We start from the raw sequence: 22,880 nt of genomic DNA, 5'->3' as shown, positions 1-22,880 counted from the left end.
AAAACGGAGAGCCACCGGAGGAGAATCAAGGGGACCAAGTGCTTCGACATCTGGGAAAAGGACTTGGCTTGAAAGGAAGACGAGACCCGGGAAAGCTTGGTGCTCTTTCGCTCCTAGCTGGGGTCACCATCCGTTAAGGTGAATATAAAAATCTCAGATAACTTTTCATTTTCCATCTCGTGGTGGGGCGGCATCGCCATGCTGTCAGCAGTGCCAACACTGGCCCAGGGTTATATTGATATATACTGTTTACTGATTATGTTGGTATTTTGTCAGCAATGAGCCTTGTGGATGCATTATACATTCAAGTTGTGTGAGGATGATGGTGCTGATCAGTAGTGCTGTGTAGTTACACTCTTCTGATCATTCATTAGTGAAGTCACAGCCATGTTGTTAGCAGCAGATAACCAATTGTAGCCTATTAAGCCTATAACCTGCCATTTACTATTGTATTTAATTTCCCCCTTTTCAGAACCACACAAACTCTTAGTTAACACAATTGTCAAGCCATACTGTGCTGTTTTTGCTCTGTGAATCAGCATCATTAAACAACCTCAACTGGCCTATTATCTGTGCCCTTACAAGCACCTGGGAGAGAACACATAGTGCTAAGTAAAGTCCTCAACTACATTCAGGTAGGTACTGTTAAGGTGTATGACTCCAGTGGTCATGACATCTGTCTTTTCGGGGACCATCTCTTACCTCCGTTATCAACCCCACTGACATAAAAAAATTGACGTATTCTTTTCTGTCTGTCATTAACATTATTGTATGTCTAATCAAACGTTTAAACAATTCAATAACTGTATTTGTACATGCCTGATAATCCTTTAACCTGTGTGTTTGCTTGTTTACGTGTGCCTCCTAACCTTTTCCCTTTACTCTGCTCCTGTTCTCCAGGACCTAAGGGTTCTGCCCAACACCCAGACATGGATCCACCTGATGTCCTCCATTACCAACCACCCTCCAACTTTTCATTACATCAGCTACTGTTATTGTCATTATCTGCTAAGAAAAAGCAAGACAACTATCATACTGGGCTCATAATGTGAGATACACAGATTAGCTTAAAACACTAGCACTGCAAACACTCAGAACAAAGAGGGGAGCAGCGCCTGGACTTTGCAGTCTCCCTCTTTGAATCCACCTTACAAAACTGACTACCTGTTGAAAACAAGTGACAGGCAGAACCTCCCATCCACACAACACCCACCTCTCTATTCCACACGCCAGAATTCAGTATTTCAGTCTATGATTGCCATGTGAGTGTACAAAAAAATCTAAAAGTAAATTGACACACATGTACCAAAAAAATAAATAATTGCCAGATAGTTTTTTATAGCTGTTTCGTAGGATGTTCATTATTGTCAATTGTATGGTATCCCTTGATGGTATTTGTTAGTTCAACATTATTAATTGTTGTATTGTAAGACATACAAAATATATATGTTCAATCCCAAGGGTGTACTAATGAGCTATGATTTTAAAAATCATTATAGAGGACTAATATTTTTTCAGTGTAGATAAGGGGTGGCCTGTTTAAAATGAAAACATGCCAGCCAGACCAGCCAGTGTATGATTCAAATGTATTTGCATATGAATGGAGTGGAAAATAGCTGCCTTTGTGATCTGTAAGGTAAGTAACAATGTGTGGGGGTCATTAAAATTGTATACGTTTTTTACCCTGATGCCTGTTAATACATAAAAAGCAGATGGTCAATAACATGAATTGCAATGGTTAGCCTATGTAAATGAATTGGAATGCATTTAGCCTAATTGGTAACAAATAGGACGTAGGGGAAAATCAGGATCCTAGTCAAGCTTTTGTTTGTCAAATCCAGATTTAAAAAAGGTCATGTGTATCAAATCTGTAGGCGATTGTAGGCTAAATCAATAACAAACAGTTGACATGTTCAGGCTTCATGATCTGTGATCAAAGGATATGTGTAAAACCGCAACTGCACTGATATTAATAGCCTGATTCAATGGGATTCTCCAGAATAATAAATGTTTATCTGTTAAACTGTTTGGGCTATGCATATACCAATACTGATTCTAACTTTTTGTTATTTTGCGGTAAGCATAGCATTTAATAAATCAACCACATTTTCTTGTGATGTTGAGGCTGAGCAAGACCTTCGATAGGCTAGTAGACTGCGGAAATAATCGTGGAATTAGTCGTTGTTATAGCCTAGATCACTTAATATAATCTGGACTGATGCTTTTCCCATGGCTAAGCAAACAAGTGGTAGCACTTCCTTTTTTCGCCATCTCCATAACAAGGGTTAGGCCTATATCCTCAAATTTTATTTTGTATTTATTTTGTATTTAACCTTAAACTAAGAAAGTCAGTTAAGAACTAATTCTTATTTACAATGACGGCCTACCAAAAGGCCTCCTGCGGGGACGGGGGCCTGGGATTAAAAAATATATAAATATATGACAAAACACATCACAACAAGAGACAACACAACACTACATAAAGAGAGACATAAGACAACAGGATAGCAAGACAGCAACACATGACAACACAGCATTGTAGCAATACAACATAATAACAACATGGTAGCGGCACAAAACATGGTACAAACGTTATTGGGCACAGTCAACAGCACAAAGGTCAAGAAGGTCGAGACAACAATACATCACACAAAGCAGCCACAACTGTCAGTAAGAGTGTCCATGATTGAGTCTTTGAATGAAGAGATTGGGATAAAACTGTCCAGTTTGAGTGTTTCTTGCAGTTCGTTCCAGTCGTTAGCTGCAGCGAACTGAAAAGAGGAGCGACCCAGGGATGTGTGTGCTTTGGGGACCTTTAACAGAATGTGACTGGCAGAATGGGTGTTGTATGTGGAGGATGAGGGCTGCAGTAGAAATCTCAGATAGGGGGGAGTGAGGCCTAAGAGGGTTTTATAAATAAGCATCAACCAGTGGGTCTTGCGACAGGTACACAAAGATGACCAGTTTACAGAGGAGTATTGAGTGCAGTGATGTGTCCTATATGGAGCATTTGTGGCAAATCTGATTGCCGAATGGTAAAGAACATCTAGCCACTCGAGAGCACCCTACCTGCTGATCTATAAATTATGTCTCCGTAATCTAGCATGGGTAGGATGGTCATCTGACTCAGGGTTAGTTTGGCAGCTGGGGTGAAAGAGGAGCGATTACGATAGAGGAAACCAAGTCTAGATTTAACCTTAGCCTGCAGCTTTGATATGTGCTGAGAGAAGTACAGTGCACCATCTAGCCATACTCCCAAGTACTTGTATGAGGTGACTACCTCAGCCTCTAAACCTTCAGAGGTAGCAATCACACCTGTGGGGAGAGGGGCATTCTTCTTACCAAACCACATAACCTTTGTTTTGGAGATGTTCAGAACAAGGTTAAGGGCAGAGAAAGCTTGTTGGACACTAAGAAAGCTTTGTTGTCGAGCATTTAACATAAAATCCGGGGAGGGGCCAGCTGAGTACAAGACTGCATATAAATGGATGAGAGAGCTTCCTTTTGCCTGAGCTATGTTTTTGATGTAAATTGAGAAAAGCGTGGGGCCTAGGATTGAGCCTTGGGGTACTCCCTTGGTGACAGGCAGTGGCTGAGACAGCAGATTTTCTGATTTGATCAATTCTGTACTCTTTGAGAAAAGTAGTTAGCAAACCAGGCCAAAGACCCCTCAGGGACACCAATACTCCTTAGCCTGCCCACAAGAATGGAATGGTCTACCGTATCAAAAGCTTTGGCCAAGTCAATAAAAATAGCAGCACAATATTGCTTAGAATCAAGGGCAATGGTGACATCATTGAAGACCTTTAAGGTTGCAGTGACACATCCATAACCTGAGTGGAAACCAGATTGCATACCCGAGAGAATACTATAGACATCAAGAAAGCCAGTCAGTTGATTATTGAGAAGTTTTTCCAACATTTTTGATAAACAGGGCAAAATAGAAATAGGCCTATAACAGTTAGGATCAGCTTGATCTCCCCCTTTAAATAAAGGACGAACTGTGGCTGCCTTCCAAGCAATGGGAACCTCCCAAGAAAGGAGAGACGAGTTAAAAAGGTTGGAGATAGGCTTGGTGGTGATAGGGGCAGCAACCTTAAAGAAGAAAGGGTCTAAACCATCTGGGTCATTATTTTGGGGGACCGTTTTAACCGTTTTCCAGAACTTCTTGGGGTTAGACCCACAGAGAGAGAACTGCTCCTTAAAGTAACTAACTTTGGCCTTGTGGATAGCCTGAGTGCACTTATTTCTCATTTGCCTGAATGACAGTCAGTCAGCTTGAGTAAACGTGTGCCAAGCCTTTTGCCAAATGCAATTCTTGAGGTGGAGTAACTCTGCAAGATCACGGTCGAACCAGGGGCTGAACCTGTTTTTAATTCTCATTTTCTTTATGGGGGCGTTTGTTAACAATACCACTGAAAATATCAAAAATAAAGTTTTTTAGCAAGCGTCTATGACAAATCAGTACAGGTCGTTTCACTGGGAAGCCATTACGAGCACAGGCTGTAAACAGGGATCACTAAGGTCATTACGGAAAACACCAGACTGATACCTATTATTTGTGAGGATAACAAGAAGAGTAGCCTTTTCTGGGTGTTTGGAGTCATACTTTGTGGAATTGGTAATAATTTGAGAAAGATTTAAGGAGTCCCATCGCTTTAGGACTTGGTCAGGTGGTGGCCCAGTTTAGGTCACCTAGCAGGACAAATTCAGACTTAGTGTAAGGGGCCAGGAGAGAGTTTAGGGTACAGGCCGGTGCTGATGGAGGACGATAGCACCCAGCAACAGTCAACAAAGAGCTATTTGAAAGCCACTGAAGGTGATCCTTGGTAAAGATAGCCACTCCCCCACCTTTGGAAGATCTGTCTTGATGAAAAAAGTTATAACCAGAAAGGTTAACATCAGTATTCAAAACACTATTTCTTAACCACGTCTCAGTAATGGCCAACACATCTGGATTGGAGCTGTGAACCCACACTTTCAACGTGCAGAAAACCCAGGCTTTCACGAGAGCAGAAATCAATGAATCAGATATCAGAGCACAAGTCAGAATTGGGGTTAGCAACTGTAGATGGGCCAGGATGTACATGCACATTTCCAGATATCATAAACAGTATCACATACTCCCTCAATTCGAACCCTGCTTTTAACCATAAGACATCTCCACAGATATGTATAGCCTAAGGATTGCATGGTGACAGTGATTGTGTCTGTTAATCCGGTAAGTGGGGAAAAAGAGGTAAAATCAGAGAAAGATGCCAGAGTTTCTGAATTGGAATTCCGAGTCGGATGACCGTTCAAAAAGTCAGAGATTTCTGACTTTCAAGTTGTTTTTAATGCGCCACTAGAGACCTAGGCTACCTCTTGTTTCTGAGTAGGGCTACCTCCAACAAAGGAGCCCTTGTGTCTGTATTGATGTAAGAAATAGGCATATCTACACACTAATGGTGGCTGGCTGTGATATCAACTAGCCTAATCATTTTTGTATTGAGGTGATTGTTGATTTAGCTAAGATATTATAATTGCTAATGAAGGAATTGCTAATGAAGGGCTAATGAAATTGATTAGATTATTCTGGCAATTAAATTTATTTTTTAACAAAATCATGTACATGGTTAATGGTGAGATCTTTAATAATAAACTAAACTAACACGTGACGAAGAACACATGTTGACGTTAAGGCGTTCATGGTAAGATCGTCCATAAATTTACACCCAAACTGACACGTGTCAGTGCCACGTTACGCGACGTGAACGCTACGTATACATGACGTGAACGTGTCGGCAGTTTGACGCCTTAGAAAAAAAACTTGTCTCCATTTACATTCCATGTTAATTCATGGCGGTATTTTATGGTGCTAGGAAGACGTTAGGTGACTTCGTGAGAGGTATCAGTAGCTTCACGAGTATTATTTATGACCACCACCCCCCATACTGCTGCGGGAAAACAGTGCACTCCTTCTACGGAGTTTAGCGGTGGCTGGCATCCAACGTTATTGTGCATTAACGCCACCTACTGTACTGCCCCCGCCTGTCTAAGATTAAAAATGGACCAATAGAAATATAGAGGGTTTCCTGCACATGCCCTGAATTGCACTCTTCGAGATGCTTGCGCCTAGTCGTAGCGAGCCGACAACACGTTCTCGTGACTCCAAGTTTACTTAGATATATCGATATTTGTGCATAAAAGCGTCCCCCCTACATTTCGTTTGGTCGACATTTACAAATGTTGTTTCCATCAGGCCTGTCATGTACTCGCATAAAAAGGTTGGATGGAAACCTGGTTAGTGATTGCACTTGTTTTTACTTACAAATTAATCCGTTGTGGACAGACGCATTTAACATAAAATGGCATGACATTTTAATTCAATGTTGCAGAGATTACTTACAAATAATTAAATGGTTGAAAATTAACCACTGCCAACACAAATGATACAACTTTTTATTATCATTCATTATTTTCAAAGAGAAACAAACCATGAGTTGCAGTTTCTAATCAACATGGAAAACTGCACGTAATCCATTCTGCGATAAACAAAACACAGATGGGTCATATCTACATGTTGATCAAAACAAATACAGGGGGGAAGAAAATGCTTAGTGAATGTTACTTTGTTGTTTAGAGATAATTGATTATGACTGTGTGGGTGTGCACACACTGTGTTTTGAGTCTGGCAAGCTTCTGTGCTTAACTTTCCTATCATGGACTCTCCACCTACCATTTAGTTACATTTCTTCCTTACAGTACAGCATAAAACAAAATGTACAAAAACCCTTGACTAAAAGCAGACCTCTTGGTCTCTGTTGTGTTTCAAATTCTTCCTGTGGTGCTATCCTCATGCCACAGAATCAACAACAAAGCTTAATTCACTCAGTCATTCACAGATCAAATGTCCTCAACTTCCCCTCCCTTTAATATCCAAATGATACAGTCCAGTTCAAACCAGCCCAGAAGTGTTTGGAAGGAGGAAGGGGGAGGGAAAGTGACAGTTACACTTCAGAGTGAAGGATCATTTTCTTCTCCTACTGCTTGGCGATCGGCTTGGGGACTGTCTGCTGCCACTCCTAGAAAAGAGGGGGAGAATAACCCAATAAAATCAGTACAGATAACTCCACAATAATTATTTACATACACAGTAGTTGCTAGAATAGTTTGTTGACATTTTAGTCATTTAGCAGACTTCTTATACAGAGCGACTGACAATTAGTGCATACAGCTTAAGATGGCAAGGTGAGTATCACATCAGTTGTAGCAAGTACATTTTCCCTCAAAACATTAACATGTACTTATTTCTCGAAACCTGTACCTTCTGTTGGAGTCGATCACTTTAAAGATGAGTCTGTTTTGTCCTATAGGAACACAGAAAAATATGTTTGCTTTCAAATTGGCTAGTTGACTACTGACCTGCGGGTGGGTGGAGAATGTGCAGGTCGCCTCTGTCGGGGTGGAGAGTAGCTGAGGGAGCGAGAGTCTCTCAGCGAATCAGCTGGCACTCTTTGAGGTTGCGCTGGGCTGGAAAAGATGACAGAGGTGTCAAATATCAACTGGCTCCTGTATGTTACAGAAATATTCCAGACTTTTTGAATAACATAAGATAATAAATAATATTGTCATTTCCATGACTTCAATTAGATGTACATCATAACTAGAAACAATACAGTATATGAGTTCTGGGTCAAGAACCAATGGAAATAATAGATCTATAACAAATAGTTAACATTATGTCAACATCAATTCTGGTGGTCCTAGTCTTTTTGGTTACCACTTTTTCTTGTCTTCCTTCTCACTTTCAGAAGAGGAGGAGGAGGAGGAGGAGGAGCTATGGGCAGCCGTTATCCTGTCACCTCTGGGAGAGAGAGAGGGGGACATTGTAAAGAGAGGAATCATGTCAGCTCTATTTACGGCATTTCTATCCGCAATGTGATCCAAATGTAAAATATGTCAATCATTTAACACCCCTCCTTACGCTTTTCCTTGCTCTGCATCAGAGTCAGAACTGTCGGATGAAGAGGAAGATGAGGAGGAGGAGGAAGAAGAAGATGAAGAGCTGGGGCTGCCCAACTTTCCTTTCTTTTTCTCTTTGGCCCCCTTCTCGCTCACACCGTTTTCAGTCCTGACTGGTCGGTCTGAGGGATCGGCAGTGCCGCGTGAGGGGAGAGGAGATTTGGTCCTCGAGGTGTCTCGTAGAGATACTCTGGTCTCTGAATGGCTGAGGGCCTGTGGCGACCTGAAGCGGGGTGGGTCAGAGTGACGTGTTTCTTTGGGGTGGGCTCTGATTTCTGATTGGCTGGGAAGGGGACTGGTCTCCTTGGAGTGGAGCAGTGAGGGTATGGAACAAGCCTTCCTTCCTCTGTCTCCCCCTTTCTCTCGTTCCTCTTTATCACTTCTTCGGTCTTTCTCCACCATTGGTTTCATCACTTTTTCTACAGGCAGCTCCTTCCTCTCTCGGGCCGGAGAGGGGGATGAGGAAGAAGAAGAACCAGAAGAGGAAGAGCGACGGGGTGGGGGGACCTCTTTAACAGGTTGACGCTCTCGCCTCTCTTGCTCTTTTTCACGTTGCCGCTCTTTTTCCCTCGCTCTCTCCAGCTCTCTATTCTTCTCTCTCTCTTGGTCTCTCCGCCTTTCTCTGGATAGCGAGAGGCTGCTTCTACTTTCTCGAATGGGAGAGGGGGATCGCCGAGACCTGAGGGACAAGAAAATAAATACACAAATTAAATAAACAATTCAGAATCTGGTTTGACATTCTGAGGTCTTGGCAGATTTGAATTGAGTTATTATTGATTTATGTACGCAGGAAGTTGCCCCACTGTGTGTGATGTTTGATGTGTGTATAGTTGAGCTGCGTTTGATTTGTTGTGAATAGGTCCTGGTCCTACCTGTAGAGGGGACTGCGTCTTCTGGGGCTCCTCGACCTGCTCCTCCTGGCTCCTCTGTCTCTGGAGCGATCCCTCCCTCCTCTATCCCTCGCTCTCTGCCTCTCTCGGTTGTGATCTAGCTCCCGGCTGCGGCTCCGCCGTGGTGCATAGGCGCGAGTCGGGGAGCGGGTAGGAGGCGAGGCTCTCCGAGTGGTGGCTTGTCGTCGAGGGCTGGGGGAGCGATTGGGGGGGTCCTGGTACTGCCGTGGGGGGGTGCGGCGAGGGGGGGGGGGCCTTGGGACAACTGCGGGGGCTTTTGGGGAGGGCGCCCTCCTCTTCTCACACTCCTGCTCAGAGGGGCTGTACCGCTCTGTCCTCCTGGCCTGGCTCTTCACCCCTCCCTCTCTCTCCTTCTCCCGCTCCTTCTCTCTTTCCACTTCAGTGGGGGCGTACCTCTCGCCTCTGCCTTGGGGGGCTCCTCTCCTGGGAGGAGAGGGTGGAGGGCTGGAGCTCTCTACCTCCGTTGGGCTGTACCTCTCCTGTCCCCTCCCTCGCTCCTTCTCTCTGTCTGTGGAGGGGTAGCGTTCGGCAGCAGGGGGACGTTGGGCGGCAGGGGGTGGGTTTTCCCTTTCAGAGAGCATGAACCTGTCCCCTCCTCCCGTTCTCTCACGTTCCTTCTCTCTCCCTATAGCTCTTTGTTCGTCGCTCTCCGAAGCGCTCTCTCTGCCATCCTTGGCCAGATGCCTCTGGAAGGCGGCATCTACGGCGGGAGGAGAGATGAGAGAGGGGAGGGCTTTCTTCGCTGGGCTGCTCTTCCCCATGTTTCCCTTTTTCTTCTCTCCCTCGTCGGAGGATGAAGAAGATGATGATGAGCCAGAGGAGGATGAGGAAGAACTGTCACTATCACTCCCGCTGCTACTGCTGCTTTCCTTCCCCTTCGGCTTCTCCTTCTCTTGCTCCTTTTCCGGCAGGCTTCGGTCTCTGTTCTCCTGCCTGTTGTCCTCCTCAGTTTGTCTCTTTCGCTCCCTCTCTACTGCCCCCCTCTCCCCATCTCGCTCCACGGGGAGGTCTTCAGACAAACAGATAGACGGATGTTGTTGAGTAGAAGACAGTCTGCCAGATCTCTCGCACTCTCTCCCTCCATCTCGGTCTCGCTCCCTCTCCTTTTCCCTTTCACGCTCCTGCTTCCTCCGCTCATCTTGCTTCTCCCTCTCTTCGTTCAATTCCCTCTCCTTCCCTTTAGCCCTCTCCTCCGGTTTCCACTCGTTCTCGGTCCTTCCCTCACGCTCCCTTTCTTTCTGTCGTCCATTGATGAGAGGTGATTGAGGGACAGGGGATGTGGAGTCGCGGGATGAGTTTCTACCCCTCCTTCCATCGCTTTTCCGACTAGGGAGAGATCCTTCTTTCTCATTCCCTCTCCCTCTCTCTCTGTCAGCTGGGGCTTGGGGGGGGAATTTTTTTCCCTTTCCTCGCTCCCCCTCTCCACTCCTTCCTCCCTCTTTTTCTGGAGATGGAGACAAAGAGGAGTCTCGTCTTTGTGGTTTGTCCTCCTTTCCGCTCCTCTGTTTCCTGGTGTCCGGTTGTTTCGGGGGTGGAGAGTGGGATGAAGAGTCGTCTCTGCTCCTCTGCAGCATTGTTCTCTCCTTTCCTCTATCCTTCTCTCGCTCTCTCTCTCCACTTCTGGAGCGCCTGGCTTTCTCTCGTTCCAGTCGAGGAGGAGAGGGGGACGAGGAGTCGTGTCTCTTTCTTGGAGGCTTCACTTTCTCACGCTCCTTCTCTCTTTTTTTCTCTTTGTCCTTCAGTCGCTCCTTCTCCCGTTCCTTGTCTGCCCTCGGTCGGCGTTCAGGGGAGCTGTGATACCTGGGAGATCTCTGAGAGGGAGAGGGGAAAAAGGAGGTAAGGAGAGTGAGGTGAAAAAAAAGAAGAAAATGAGCAAGTGCGCCATTGATTATGCCGAATTGTCACAAAACAGGAGAGAAGTTTTGAAATGGTAGAGGGAGCTGATCACCGGACCAATCACAGGTGGTCTTACCACTCTGCCTCCCGGACGCTGTGGACTCCCGTCCTCGCGACCACAACTCCTCCTGTCAGGAGACGGCCCCTTTCTCCCCTCTTCTGCTCTCTTGACTGGCTGGTTCTGCTGCCTCTCTCTCAGCAGGGGAGGGGATTGGCTGACCAAATGGAGATAAGGCATGAGATGGAATAACAGCATGGGGTGCAACTCAAAACTCTGCCTTGACTTAAGTTATTGAATGACTAGAATTGAGTAACTATGCGAGTAGGGTTGCACATTTTCGGTAACTTCAACGAGGATTTGTGGAAAACCTGGGAATTTAGGGGAAGTTACAACCCCAAATTGTGAGTCATGACCTCTGGTGACCCGGAAGTACCTGTGAGCAGAGCTGGAGGACCCACTCCTATGGCGCCGTGTCTTACCCTGGGGCGGAGTCTCATTTTCACTTCTCTTGCGTTTTTTCTTGGACGCCTGCTTCTCGTCTGAGGAGCTGAGAGGGGAAACAAAGTATTTTAGTACACACACACACACACACACACACACACTATGAACCACTTTCTGTAGGACCCACCTGTCTTTGCCATCCTTTTTCCCCAGCCTGTCCCTAGAACAGAGAACACAAAGTCTTTGTTCATTAAGCTGAAAAAGGTCAACGGCTCGCACACATCACACCGAACGTGAATCTAGCGTGTGTCTGTCGATCGTTCAGCACACTTTGTTTTGGGGGAAACGCCCCTGTAGATGTCATTTTTCACGTGATTCTACATGTAAAAATCGGTAGGCAAATTACGTTCAGAGGTGCTAAGTACTCTGGGCCAGCACATTTTATTGGTGTGTCAGACCTATGAGTCCTCGCTAGCACATGTGATCATCAAGCTGTAAGCATGCACATCCCTTACACAAGAGGTTCTAATCCACTACAATTGAGATGTTCTGAAATAACAATACCAATGTTATGAAACTATGCTGGACATGAAATCCATTCACTGTCTGCAAAATGGGGAAAAAATTAATGGAAACCTTTTCTTTTTCCTCTTTTTAGTTTTCACCTGTGTAGGAGAGGGGGAGGGACTCTCTGAGCTGAAGAAGAGAGTAAAGTGATGTCAATCAAACAAGCTAAGCATTATTTTTTACGCATGCACACCAAATAGGACTTTCTCCCTTCTCTCACCTGTCTCTGTTCTTGTTTTTCTTCCTTTTCTTCTTACGGCTCTGTTTTCGGGCTGGTGAGTCCGAGTCCTCTGACTCTTCTACCAGCCTGAGAGAGAGAGGCGGAGGGGGAGAGAGAGACGGAGGGGGAGAGAGAGACGGAGGGGAAGAGAGAGACGAAGGGGAAGAGAGAGACGGAGGGGAAGACAGAGAAAGAGATGGTAAGTAGCAGAGGGGATAAACAAAGGAAAAATCAGTTACACGAGTAAGTCTAGCTAGGAGAACCACACACACACCCCCCTCGACTCACACGTATTTCTGCTGCTGCTGCTTCTCTTTCTCCAGCCTCTCCTGCTCCCTCTTCTCCTTCTCTCGCTCCTTGCGCTCCGGGTGGAAGGAGGAGCCGTCTACGTAGTCCGTGGCGATGCCGAACGCCGCCCTTAGCCGGTCGTTCTTCTGCTGATTGGCTGCTGCCAGGGCGTGAGTCTCTGTCGCCCTGAGGGGGGGGGGGGGGGATGGACCATTGTTCAATATCTCCTATTGTCACGCTTGGTTACTCCCCAAAGAGTGGGAGAGTGGTGTTTCACCACCTTGTTCAATGGCCAGCAACTGTTGGAAGAGCCACTTCATCACGCAACAGACGTCATCAGAGCGCACAACAGAACAGTGTACTGCCTACACTCGGTTTGATGTTATAAAATATTTTATTAAATCGTTTTTAAATCATGGCTAAAGTTTATATTACAATTGATTCCGCGACGCGTTCAGCTTTTACGGCTGGGACCGAAAATGTGTGTCCCGGATTCCAGTTAGCTGCTAGCCATCATGAAAACGGAGCAGACGAACGTTAGCAGTGCTAGCCCACCAGTGTTTTCATCCATGGCTGGGCACAAAAGCTTCAGGTGTGAGATGATTTCCACACAATCACAAGATGAAGATAAGGTGGAACTGGAAAATGGACAGGGCTTTGTCTGCCCTAAATGCACCACCATCAAACATCTTAGGGAAGAGATCCTCCGGCTGTTAGCTCGGCTGCGAGAAAAGAAAAATCTGCTTTCTAAGTACACCAACCTTACTGTAACCCAGTCAAAACCGAATCTCAGTTTTAAATGCCTCCTATAGCAAAGCTAATGATGAGTCGGGCAGCGTTGATCTGTCCCAATCCAACGGACAGATGTTAAGCTCAACTCCGCGGCCCATGGGAGACTGGACACAGGCGTAGGAGATCGGGGTGTCAGTCTGGCCAGCCATCTACTTGGGAAGATCCGATCCAGCTAGCAAACAGCATTGCCCCGCTTGAGACGGACCTAGCAGTCCCGGGAGTCAGCACGGACCATGGGTGTATACCAACAGCCGGCGGGGCCCAGTGGCACCCTCCCCCACAGCCATCACAGTTCAGCAGGTTGTTTCCCTATCGAATTCACAATCATTGTGGGCAGCTCGATGGTGAGAGATTTTGGCCTGCCTACGACTAAGGTCCACTGTCACCCAGGAGCCTGTGTCCATGACTTCAACTCTCTCCTGCCCACAGTTCTGGTCAACTACTCCAATATTGACACCATCGTCACTCACGTAGGTTTAAACAACCTTCCTTTTAGGCTTAAAAATATATATTACGACCCTCGCTAGCACAGGGAAGATCATTCTTTGGCCTCCTCCCGAGCTACCGAAGGGGTTTGGAACTTTTCAGCCGACTCTTTGCCCTAAACGAGCACCTGAAGAAACTTTGCAATGACAGTAATGTCTTTTTGTGGGCGCAACCAGCACTTTTTAAAAGAGATATGATTACCCCTAAGCGCAGGGGTTCCAATTTCCAGCAACATCGCAAACTGTTTTAGAGACTGACAGACAGGGTCTGGTAGTGCTCCAGTTCTCCCTGTTAGAATAAGCAATAGAGGACTTGGAAACCATATCAACTCCTATAGAAATGGCCACTTTGGTTATTGCGAGTAACCTATTTTATGTTCCGTTATCTGCTTTCTAGTGAGTTTATACAAACTCATCTCCTACCAGTCTGATAGGTTGGAGACTCAGAAAACATGGCTGTAACGTTAATTTGGTTGTTACTCCATTGGTTACCTCTAGGCAGATGGCCTAGGTGAAGAGTGGCCCACACATTGAATATGGCACTCTTAAACGCAATCACAAGTAAAACCTCTCTCGTGAATGACCTCATTACATTACTGAGCGCAAAGTTGATTGCATGTTACTCACTGAAACATGGCTGTCTTCAGACTGTAGTGCCGCTCTTCTTGAAGCTTCCCCCCCAGACTACAGCTTTTCATACTCTATTAGAAAAGGGGAAAAGTGTGGAGACCAAATCTATTTTCACTAATGCTCTCAGCTGTAAGGACATTTCATTTGGCGACTTTGGATCTTTCGAGCAGCATGCTATACAGTTTAAATTTTAGCCACCAGTGCTGGCCATAACCCTGCGTAGGCCACCAAAGCACTGCCCCACTTTCTTTACTGATTTCTCTGTACTATTGCCTTTGAGAACTATGATAAAATCATTGTGTTGGGTGATTTTAATATTCATGTTGAAAAAGCTGACGGAGGCCGATATGTAAAGCTTATTAAAGAGCAGTGATACTATCAAGAGCAGTGTTCGGGTTTCTTCTTTTCTCTCTCCTTTTACTCAACTGTTACCATGCACCTGCAAAAAAGATAGCTCAGATGTGCGAGTGCCTTTTGAATATTCATGTTGACAAAGAGACTGACTCCAAGGACATTGAATTTCTGAATCTTTTGAGCTTTATGGACTTCATCCAACATGTTACTGGGCCGACCGATAACCGTAGCCATACTCTGGACCTGATTATTACCAAGGAGCATTCTATTGACATATCCTCGATTGTTGATGTTGCTTCAGCTTACTACCTTGTTGCCCATAGCACAGAGTAATGCTGAACGAATTATTAAGAAACGCTTTAAGATTTTATTGAGTGTATGAACAATACTCCACCTATTCTGCCTTCCTCTTGTGATGATTTAGTTGGCAACTTTAATAGCAAATGAAGGGCAACCATTGATGCCATAGCTCCAGTAAAGTTGAAAAAGGTCACATCCAACTGGAGAGCCCCTGGATGATTAAGGAAACTAATACATTTAAGAGAATTTGCAGAAAGGTAGAGCAGAAGTGGAGAATGTCAAAGTTGCAGGTCCATTATGATATTCTGAGAGAGCAACTTGGCATATATAACAAGGCAATTATAAATGCCAGTCAGGGAAATTTTTCTAACTTGATCACTGAATCAGAATAAATTCGAGACTGCTCTTCTCGACCAGGAGGCCTGATAAATCCTATATGAAGTTACTTCCACATCGAAATGTGATGAGTTTGCGGCATATTTCAGGGATAAGATAAACAGTCTGGGTATCAGTCAGGCAAGACCTGATGAGAAGTTTGATAATAAACGTCCCCTTTTCAGGACCCCGTCTTTCAAAGATAATTAGTAAAAATCAAAATAACTTCACAGATCTTCATTGTAAGGGGTTTAAACAACCGTTTCATATGATTGTTCAATGAACCATAAACAATTAATGAACATGCACATGTGGAACGGTCGTTAAGACACTAACAGCTTACAGACAGTAGGCAATTAAGGTCACAGTTATGAAAACATAGGATACTAAAGAGGTCTTTCTACTGACTCTGAAAAACACCCCAAAAAAGATGCACAGGGTCCCTGCTCATCTGCGTGAATGTGCCTTAGGCATGCTGCAAGGAGGCATGAGGACTGCAGATGTGGCCAGGGCAATAAATTGCAACATCCGTACTGTGAGACGCATAAGACAGCGCTACAGGGAGACAGGACGAACAGCTGATCGTCCTCGCAGTGGCAGACCACATGTAAAAACACCTGCACAGGATCGGTACATCCAAAATGCGGGACAGGTACAGGATGGTAACAACAACTGCCCGAGTTACACCAGGAACGCACAATCCCTCCATCAGTGCTGACTGTCCGCAATAGGCTGGACTGAGGGCTTGCAGGACCTGTTGTAAGGCAGGTCCTAACCAGACATCACCGGCAACAACGTCACCTATGGGCACAAACCCACCGTCGCTGGACCAGACAGGACTGGCAAAAAGTGCTCTTCACGGTTTTGTCTCACCAGGGGTGATGGTCAGATTCGCATTTATCGTCAAAGGAATGAGCGTTACACCGAGGCCTGTACTCTGGAGCAGAATCGATTTGGAGGTGGAGGGTCCGTCATGGTCTGGAGTGGTGTGTCACAGTATCATCGGACTGAGCTTGTTATCATTGCAGGCAATCTCAACACTGTGCGTTACAGGGAAGACATCCTCCCTCATGTGGTACCCTTCCTGCAGGCTCATCCTGACATGACCCTCCAGCATGACAATGCCACCAGCCATACTGCTCGTTCTGTGCGTGATTTCCTGCAATACAGGAATGCCAGTGCTCTACCATGTCCAGCTAAGAGCCCGGATCTCAATCCCATTGAGCACATCTGGGACCTGTTGGATCGGAGGGTGAGGGCCACTCTAGAGGTTGACCGATTAATCGGAATGGCCGATTAATTAGGGCCGATTTCAAGCTTTCATAACAATCGGAAATCTGTATTTTTGGATGCCGTTTTTTTTTTTTACACCTTTATTTCACTAGGCAAGTCAGTTAAGAACCCATTCTTATTTTCAATGACGGCCTAGGAACGGTGGGTTAACTGCCTTGTTCAGGGGCAGAACGACAGATTTTTACCTTGTCAGCTCAGGGATTCAATCCCGCCTGTTACGCGAATGCAGTAAGAAGCCAAGGTAAGTTGCTAGCTAGCATTAAACTTATCTTATAAAAAACAATCAATCATAATCACTAGTTAACTACACATATGGTTGATGATATTACTAGTTTATCTAGCGTGTCATGCGTTGCATATAATCGATGCAGTGCGCATTCGCGAAAAAAAGACTGTTGTTGCTCCAACGTGTACCTAACCATAAACATCAATGCCTTTCTTAAAATCAATACACAGAAGTATATATATTTTTTTAAACCTGCATATTTAGCTAAAAGAAATCCAGGTTAGCAGGCAATATTAACCAGGTGAAATTGTGTCACTTCTCTTGCGTTCATTGCACGCAGAGTCAGGGTATATGCAACAGTTTGGGCCGCCTGGCTCATTGTGAACTAATTTGCCAGAACTTTACGTAATTATGAAATAACATTGAAGGTTGTGCAATGTAACAGGAATATTTAGACTGATGGATGCCACCTGTTAGATAAAATACGGAACGGTTCTGTATTTCACTGAAAGAATATGTTTTATTTTCGAGATGATAGTTTCCGGATTCGACCATATTAATGACCTATGGCTCGTATTTCTGTGTGTTATGTTATAATTAAGTCTATGATTTGATAGAGCAGTCTGACTGAGCGATGGTGGGCACCAGCAGGCTCGTAAGCATTCATTCAAACAGCACTTTCGTGCGTTTTGCCAGCAGCTCTGCTGTTTAAGAATTCAACCCTATCAACTTCCGAGATTAGGCTGGTGTAACCGATGTGAAATCGCTAGCTAGTTAGCGGGGTGCGCGCTAATAGCGTTTCAAACGTCACTCGTACCGAGACTTGGGAGTAGTTGTTCCCCTTGCTCTGCATGGGTAACGCTGCTTCGAGGGTGGCTGTTGTCGATGTGTTCCTGGTTCGAGCACAGGTAGCGGCGAGGAGAGGGATGGAAGCTATACTGTTACACTGGCAATACTAAAGTGCCTATAAAAACATCCAATAGTCAAAGGTACATGAAATACAAATCGTATAGAGAGAAATAGTCCTATAATTCCTACAACCTAAAACTTCTTACCTGGGAATATTGAAGACTCATGTTAAATGGAACCACCAGCTTTTATATGTTCTCATGTTCTGAGCAAGGAACTTAAACGTTAGCTTTCTTACATGGCACATATTGTACTTTTACTTTCTTCTCCAACACTTTGTTTTTACATTATTTAAACCAAATTGAACATGTTTCATTATTTATTTGAGGCTAAATTGATTTTATTGATGTATTATACTAAGTTAAAATAAGTGTTCATTCAGTATTGTTGTAATTGTCATTATTACAAAAAAAAACAAAAAAAAAAAATAAAAAAAATCGGCCGATTAATCAGTATCGGCTTTTTTGGTCCTCCAATAATCAGTATCAGCGTTGAAAAATCATAATCGGTCGACCTCTAGGCCATTCCCCCCAGAAATGTCAGGGAACTTGGTGGAAGAGTGGGCTAACATCTCACAACAATGACTGGCAAATCTGGTGCAGTCCATGAGGAGATGGACTGCAGTACTTAATGCAGCTGGTGGCCACACCAGATACTGATGGTTACTTTTGATTTTGACCCCCCCTTGTTCAGGGACACATTACTCAATTTCTGTGGAACTTTTTCAGTTTATGTCTCAGTTGTTGAAGATGGTTTTTTGTTTGTTGCTGAGTTTACATTTCACTTGGCAGTGTTCCACAAGGTTTGATTTTGGGTCCGGTCCATCTATCTATCTATAACCCCGTGGCAGCGTTATCAGAAAGCACAGCATTGATTTTCACTGCTACGCAGACTAGACAACTTTCCATTTGTGTCACCATTTGTGTCATATTGTTGGAGCCAAAACACAGAATGTATCTGGTTGCACATTTTTATTCAGGGGCAAGAAAGATAATACACCAGGTAAAAAACCTTGGTGTTATTTTCAATTATTCTCAATTTCAAATCACACAATAGGAATGTGACCAAAATCGCTTTTTACCACCTGAGGAACATTGCCACGGTGTGGCCATTTCTCTCTCAGGCTAATACAGAGACACATCCATGCTTTTATTACAAGCAGGCGTGACAACTGTAATGCTCTCCTGTCTGGTCTACCCAAGAAAGCCATTGGTCAACTGCAAAACACACAGAATGCTGCAGCACATGTACTGACCAACACCAGATGGAGAGCACACATTACACCGGTTTTAAGGTCTCTGCAATGACTGCCTGTGAGTTTTAAAACACATTTTAAGATTTTTTAATCAATCCACGACTGTGCACCCCAATACATGTCAGACATACTTTTAAGTTAGGTACCCAGTAGGTCCCTCAGGTCCTCTGGCACTTGCCTTTTAACTATACCAAAGCCTAGGACCAAGAGGCATGACCAGGCAGCTTTTAGTTACTATGCCACCAGCCACTAGAATAGCCTGAATGAAAACCTGAGGCGTGCAAAACGTTTGACATTTTAAAAAGAGATCCAAAAAAAGAAAAAAGTAACGCTTTACTTTTCCTTAAGGTGCTTTTAGTCATTCAGTTATTTATTTATTTGTTATTCTTTTGTTTTGTAATCCTTTTACTTTGTTTAGTAAATATTTCCGTTTTTATTTTCATTAATTTTCTTAGTTTTTTTCCTTGTCTGAAATGTGCTGTATAAATAAAGCTTGATTATAGTTAATTTAAAAGTTTGTGCAGCCATGCTGGTCTGTAGTAGTTTGTGGTGGTCTGCAGTAGAAATGTCACTAGTCCGTAGTGATCACACTACTCTATAGTGACCTGTGGTGGTGTGTACTTACGATGGTCTCTCGGTAGGGGCTGAAGGCGGCTCGTGCTTCTCCTGCAGCATCATGCGGAAGCTGTTCACCTTCTCTTCAATCTCCTCAGCTGAGTACCTGTCATCAACACATCCACACACGGCTCAGCAGTTAAAACACCAAACTCTCTCGTTCAGCACCCCATATCTTCAACCGTTCTCTCCAAATCTCTGTCCCTCACATCCCCTTCTGAGGGGATTTGATTAAAATTGCCCGGCTGCCTGGAGTTAGCACTGGGAGAAAAGTGATTGTATTAGTTTTGGAACCGGGCTGCTTCCCAGGCTTGAACCAGGAGCCCCGCTCTGGCCAACATCGCCTCCCCCCAAAAAAGTGACGTTGGTTAAGCATGTGGAGTAATGAGTAGGATTCTGTGTTCGCATACGAAAGTGATTGTTTCATCTGCCTTCCCAATGGAAACTAGTTTGAAAATGTGAACATATATCTTATATTTATAAACAACTCAACATGCTGCATTGTTGACAATATGACAGAGCGGTGCAGATTACCGTTCAATTTGGGCAGGGCACGCCTACCTCACCGGCTTCGTCAGGTCACGTGATGGGCCATAGCCCAGTGCAACCCGGGCCCGCTTAATTAAATCCCTTCTCTCACCCTTACTACTCTCCACCCCACACCCCTGCCTGCCCATCCCTCCCTCTTACACCCATCCCTCTCTCTCACCCCTGCTCTTCCATCATGTCCTGCAGCTCTGCACACTTGACCTCCAGCTGCCTCTTTCTCTGGTGCTCCAGGATCTCTGCATTGGGCTGACGGTTCAGCTGGCTCTCCAGCCTCTCACGGTCCTTCTCGTCCCGCTCGCCACCGCGCTCGTCCCGTGGACGCTTTGCATGCACGCTCGACAGGTTACGCTGCACATAGCCGTTAGTGCCGCTGCCTCGCGGCGTGGTGAGGCCAATGCCGTTGTACATAGCTCCTCTGTGGAGAGACAGACCGTGAGGGAAAAGGACAAAGGTCAGATAAGTGTGAGTATTAAAATGATTGGAACTGGAATGGTTGAGGGTAGGCCTATCAGTCAGTTCCGAACAAAACAGACATAGCCTACAACCAGGTCACAAAAATCAACCACGTTAGGCTGGCAGACCAGGGTTGGGGTCAATTTAGGAAGTAAACTGAAATTGCGAATATTAATTGAATTGACCACGAAGCTGTTGTAAAAAAAATGTTGGTCATAGTATCTTAAGCCATGCACTATGGAGTTAGGCATGCCAATAAAGACTAAATGGGAGTGTATTGGTAGGTACAGTGCACAAATAGGTAATTATAATAACCCTCCCCTATAAAGCATATTGATAGAAGAAATTCCAAACTAGGCCACACTGCCATAAACACAGCTTATAAATAAATAAAAAACTAGTTGGCAAGGTTGGGGTCAATAATGTTTTAATTCAGAAGTAAATGACAATGAAAATTCTCCCAAATGCTTATCTATGATAAACAGTTGGGATTTGAAATTATGTTTACTTCCTAAATAAAACAGATTGCTAGCTAACGTTACAACAGGTACCTTAGTAGAGCAGAATATTTCCACCGATAGCTATCTAACGTTTAGTCAAAAAAACAGTGACCTGCCTTTGAACCCAACAATCTCTAGGTAACTAACTAGCTAGCTACTATAACGTACAACCCTTCGCAGCAGGAAAGAGAAACAAGCCTAGTTAGCTAACGTTAGTAGTATGAGATTTGTCAGAAACTGAGATAGCTAGCTAGCTTCTTTAGCTAGGGACAAATGACCGGCTACGGTAGTTCGGTCTACAATGAATAGCTGGCTAGCAAAATAAGTAACGTCATCGGGCATTACGTCGAAATTAAATTGTTAACGTTACCTGACTAGCTTGTTACTGCACTTATAAAGATGACGACGTTGACACACACTTCTTATGCGCGCCCTCCCCCTCGGTGATCGAACCCGAGGCTTAACGAGCCCCCTGCCTTACGGGCCAAACTTTGGCCCAAATCGGCCTTCTATATAGGCTAGTTAGCAACTAGCGAAGCTAGCTACCGTGCGCTGTACACTTGTGGAATGCATCAAAACAATATAGGTAACGTTATCTAACATTATTTGGACAGCAGTCAGGTCATTGTATCTTTTTTTGCCAGTTATCTAACGTTAGATATCGAAATATTTTATCCCCGCATGGTAGCTAGCAATAACTATTAAGCCAATTTAGCATGCTAACCAGATAGCGAACGTTACCTCTGAGATCCCCGCGAACGGAGACGATGAAGGGAAGCAAATACACTGGCAAAAGCCAAAATAAAACGACAACCGAAACAAAAAGAAATCTACTTCAAGTACTTATTCGTAAAACAAACACCTAATGCCTGCTGATATCGTCACTGGCTGAACATCGGGGGAAAACCACGCATGATGATGGCGACCCCAGACTCCGCGTCTAAACTACATTTCCCATGTTTCCCATTCATAATTTTCTTCTTCTTCAAAGTTTTATGGCCGACTACATCTATTGGTGTATAAACTCTTCACGTTGTTGACTTGTCACAAGTAGCAACAACCCTTCGTATGAGTTTATCTGCTGTATGAGTAGCCTAATGTGAAGACATATTGTCCATGCCATGAATGACCTCCCCCTTGTATTTTCAGGTAATCTTGTTCATTTAAAGGCACAATCTGTCATTTCAGCATTCCCTCCACCTTGTTTTTGAGAGTTTGTAGGTGCTTGTATGTGCTTTAGAAACCTTATAATCTCATTCCGAAAAGGGCGCTTTTTTGATCCACGTTTAATCACTTTTTCCCCCTCACTCCACTTTGTTAGGTATCGTGCACATTGATAGCTTGCTAGCAAATATCCTAGCCAACAGATTTTTTAAAATAGTAGCAGCAAAGTTATCCTTATAGGACTAATCAGTACAAATGTTCAGGTAGATATTGTAGCCTATAGAGCATGGGTGTCAAACTCATTTTGCCCCTAGTTTATATTCCTTGCAGTCAAAATTTGCACAAAATAGTCCTCTATCCATAATTTTTGGAATCTTGGATGCTCTCTGACTGTCTAGTGATTGTCAAGCTGAACAGTCAAGCAACTGTATGAATATAGGTCCATTATCATTTATACACGCATGCATACATATACACATGTATATGTATGCATGCGTGTATGGATATATATATTTACCCCAAAAAATATGGGGGATTGGAAATGATGCAGACAATTACATTGGAAGCAACATTCTTTCCGCAATATTAAGCTGATCCACCCCTAAAAAAAGAACAAAAAAATAAATCAAAAATCATTTATACACAGTTTCGA

At 44.3% G+C, this 22,880-nt stretch overlaps 1 protein-coding gene across 7 annotated transcripts; it reads right to left on the bottom strand.

Annotated features, from left to right (window-relative positions):
- Positions 1–6,427: 6,427 nt before the first annotated feature.
- Positions 6,428–22,041, bottom strand: LOC129855699 (serine/arginine repetitive matrix protein 2-like). Of its 7 annotated transcripts, none has more exons than XM_055923631.1 (14): positions 21,789–22,041; positions 20,272–20,526; positions 19,573–19,668; positions 12,329–12,514; positions 12,041–12,127; positions 11,890–11,949; positions 11,441–11,473; positions 11,246–11,359; positions 10,888–11,026; positions 8,877–10,726; positions 7,967–8,683; positions 7,763–7,846; positions 7,405–7,512; positions 6,428–7,064 (listed from the first exon to the last, which is right to left on the bottom strand). In XM_055923631.1, exons 2-14 carry the CDS (start codon positions 20,517–20,519, stop codon positions 7,010–7,012), a joined length of 3,777 nt encoding a protein of 1,258 aa, XP_055779606.1. In that variant the 5' UTR covers positions 20,520–20,526; positions 21,789–22,041; the 3' UTR covers positions 6,428–7,009. The 7 variants fall into 7 exon arrangements, with proteins under 7 accessions (XP_055779606.1, XP_055779605.1, XP_055779607.1 ...); XM_055923630.1 differs by having other exon boundaries at positions 21,806–22,039; XM_055923632.1 differs by having other exon boundaries at positions 21,927–22,031.
- Positions 22,042–22,880: the final 839 nt, after the last annotated feature.

This window comes from Salvelinus fontinalis, chromosome 5 (genome assembly GCF_029448725.1).
Source record: "Salvelinus fontinalis isolate EN_2023a chromosome 5, ASM2944872v1, whole genome shotgun sequence".
NCBI classification, from domain to species: domain Eukaryota; kingdom Metazoa; phylum Chordata; class Actinopteri; order Salmoniformes; family Salmonidae; genus Salvelinus; species Salvelinus fontinalis.
Note: the sequence above shows the minus strand (reverse complement) of the source record. Positions and strands in the feature narration are given on the sequence as shown.

Bases quoted from the DNA above. Each gene is read 5' to 3' on its own strand.
- LOC129855699 (XM_055923631.1), bottom strand. From the start codon at position 20,519: ATGTACAACGGCATTGGCCTCACCACGCCGCGAGGCAGCGGCACTAAC. The intron at 11,950-12,040 runs GTGAGAGAAGGG...TCTCTTCTTCAG, and splicing joins AAAAACAAGAACAGAGACAG to CTCAGAGAGTCCCTCCCCCT. The intron at 11,360-11,440 runs GTGGGTCCTACA...TTCCCCTCTCAG, and splicing joins AAAAAGGATGGCAAAGACAG to CTCCTCAGACGAGAAGCAGG.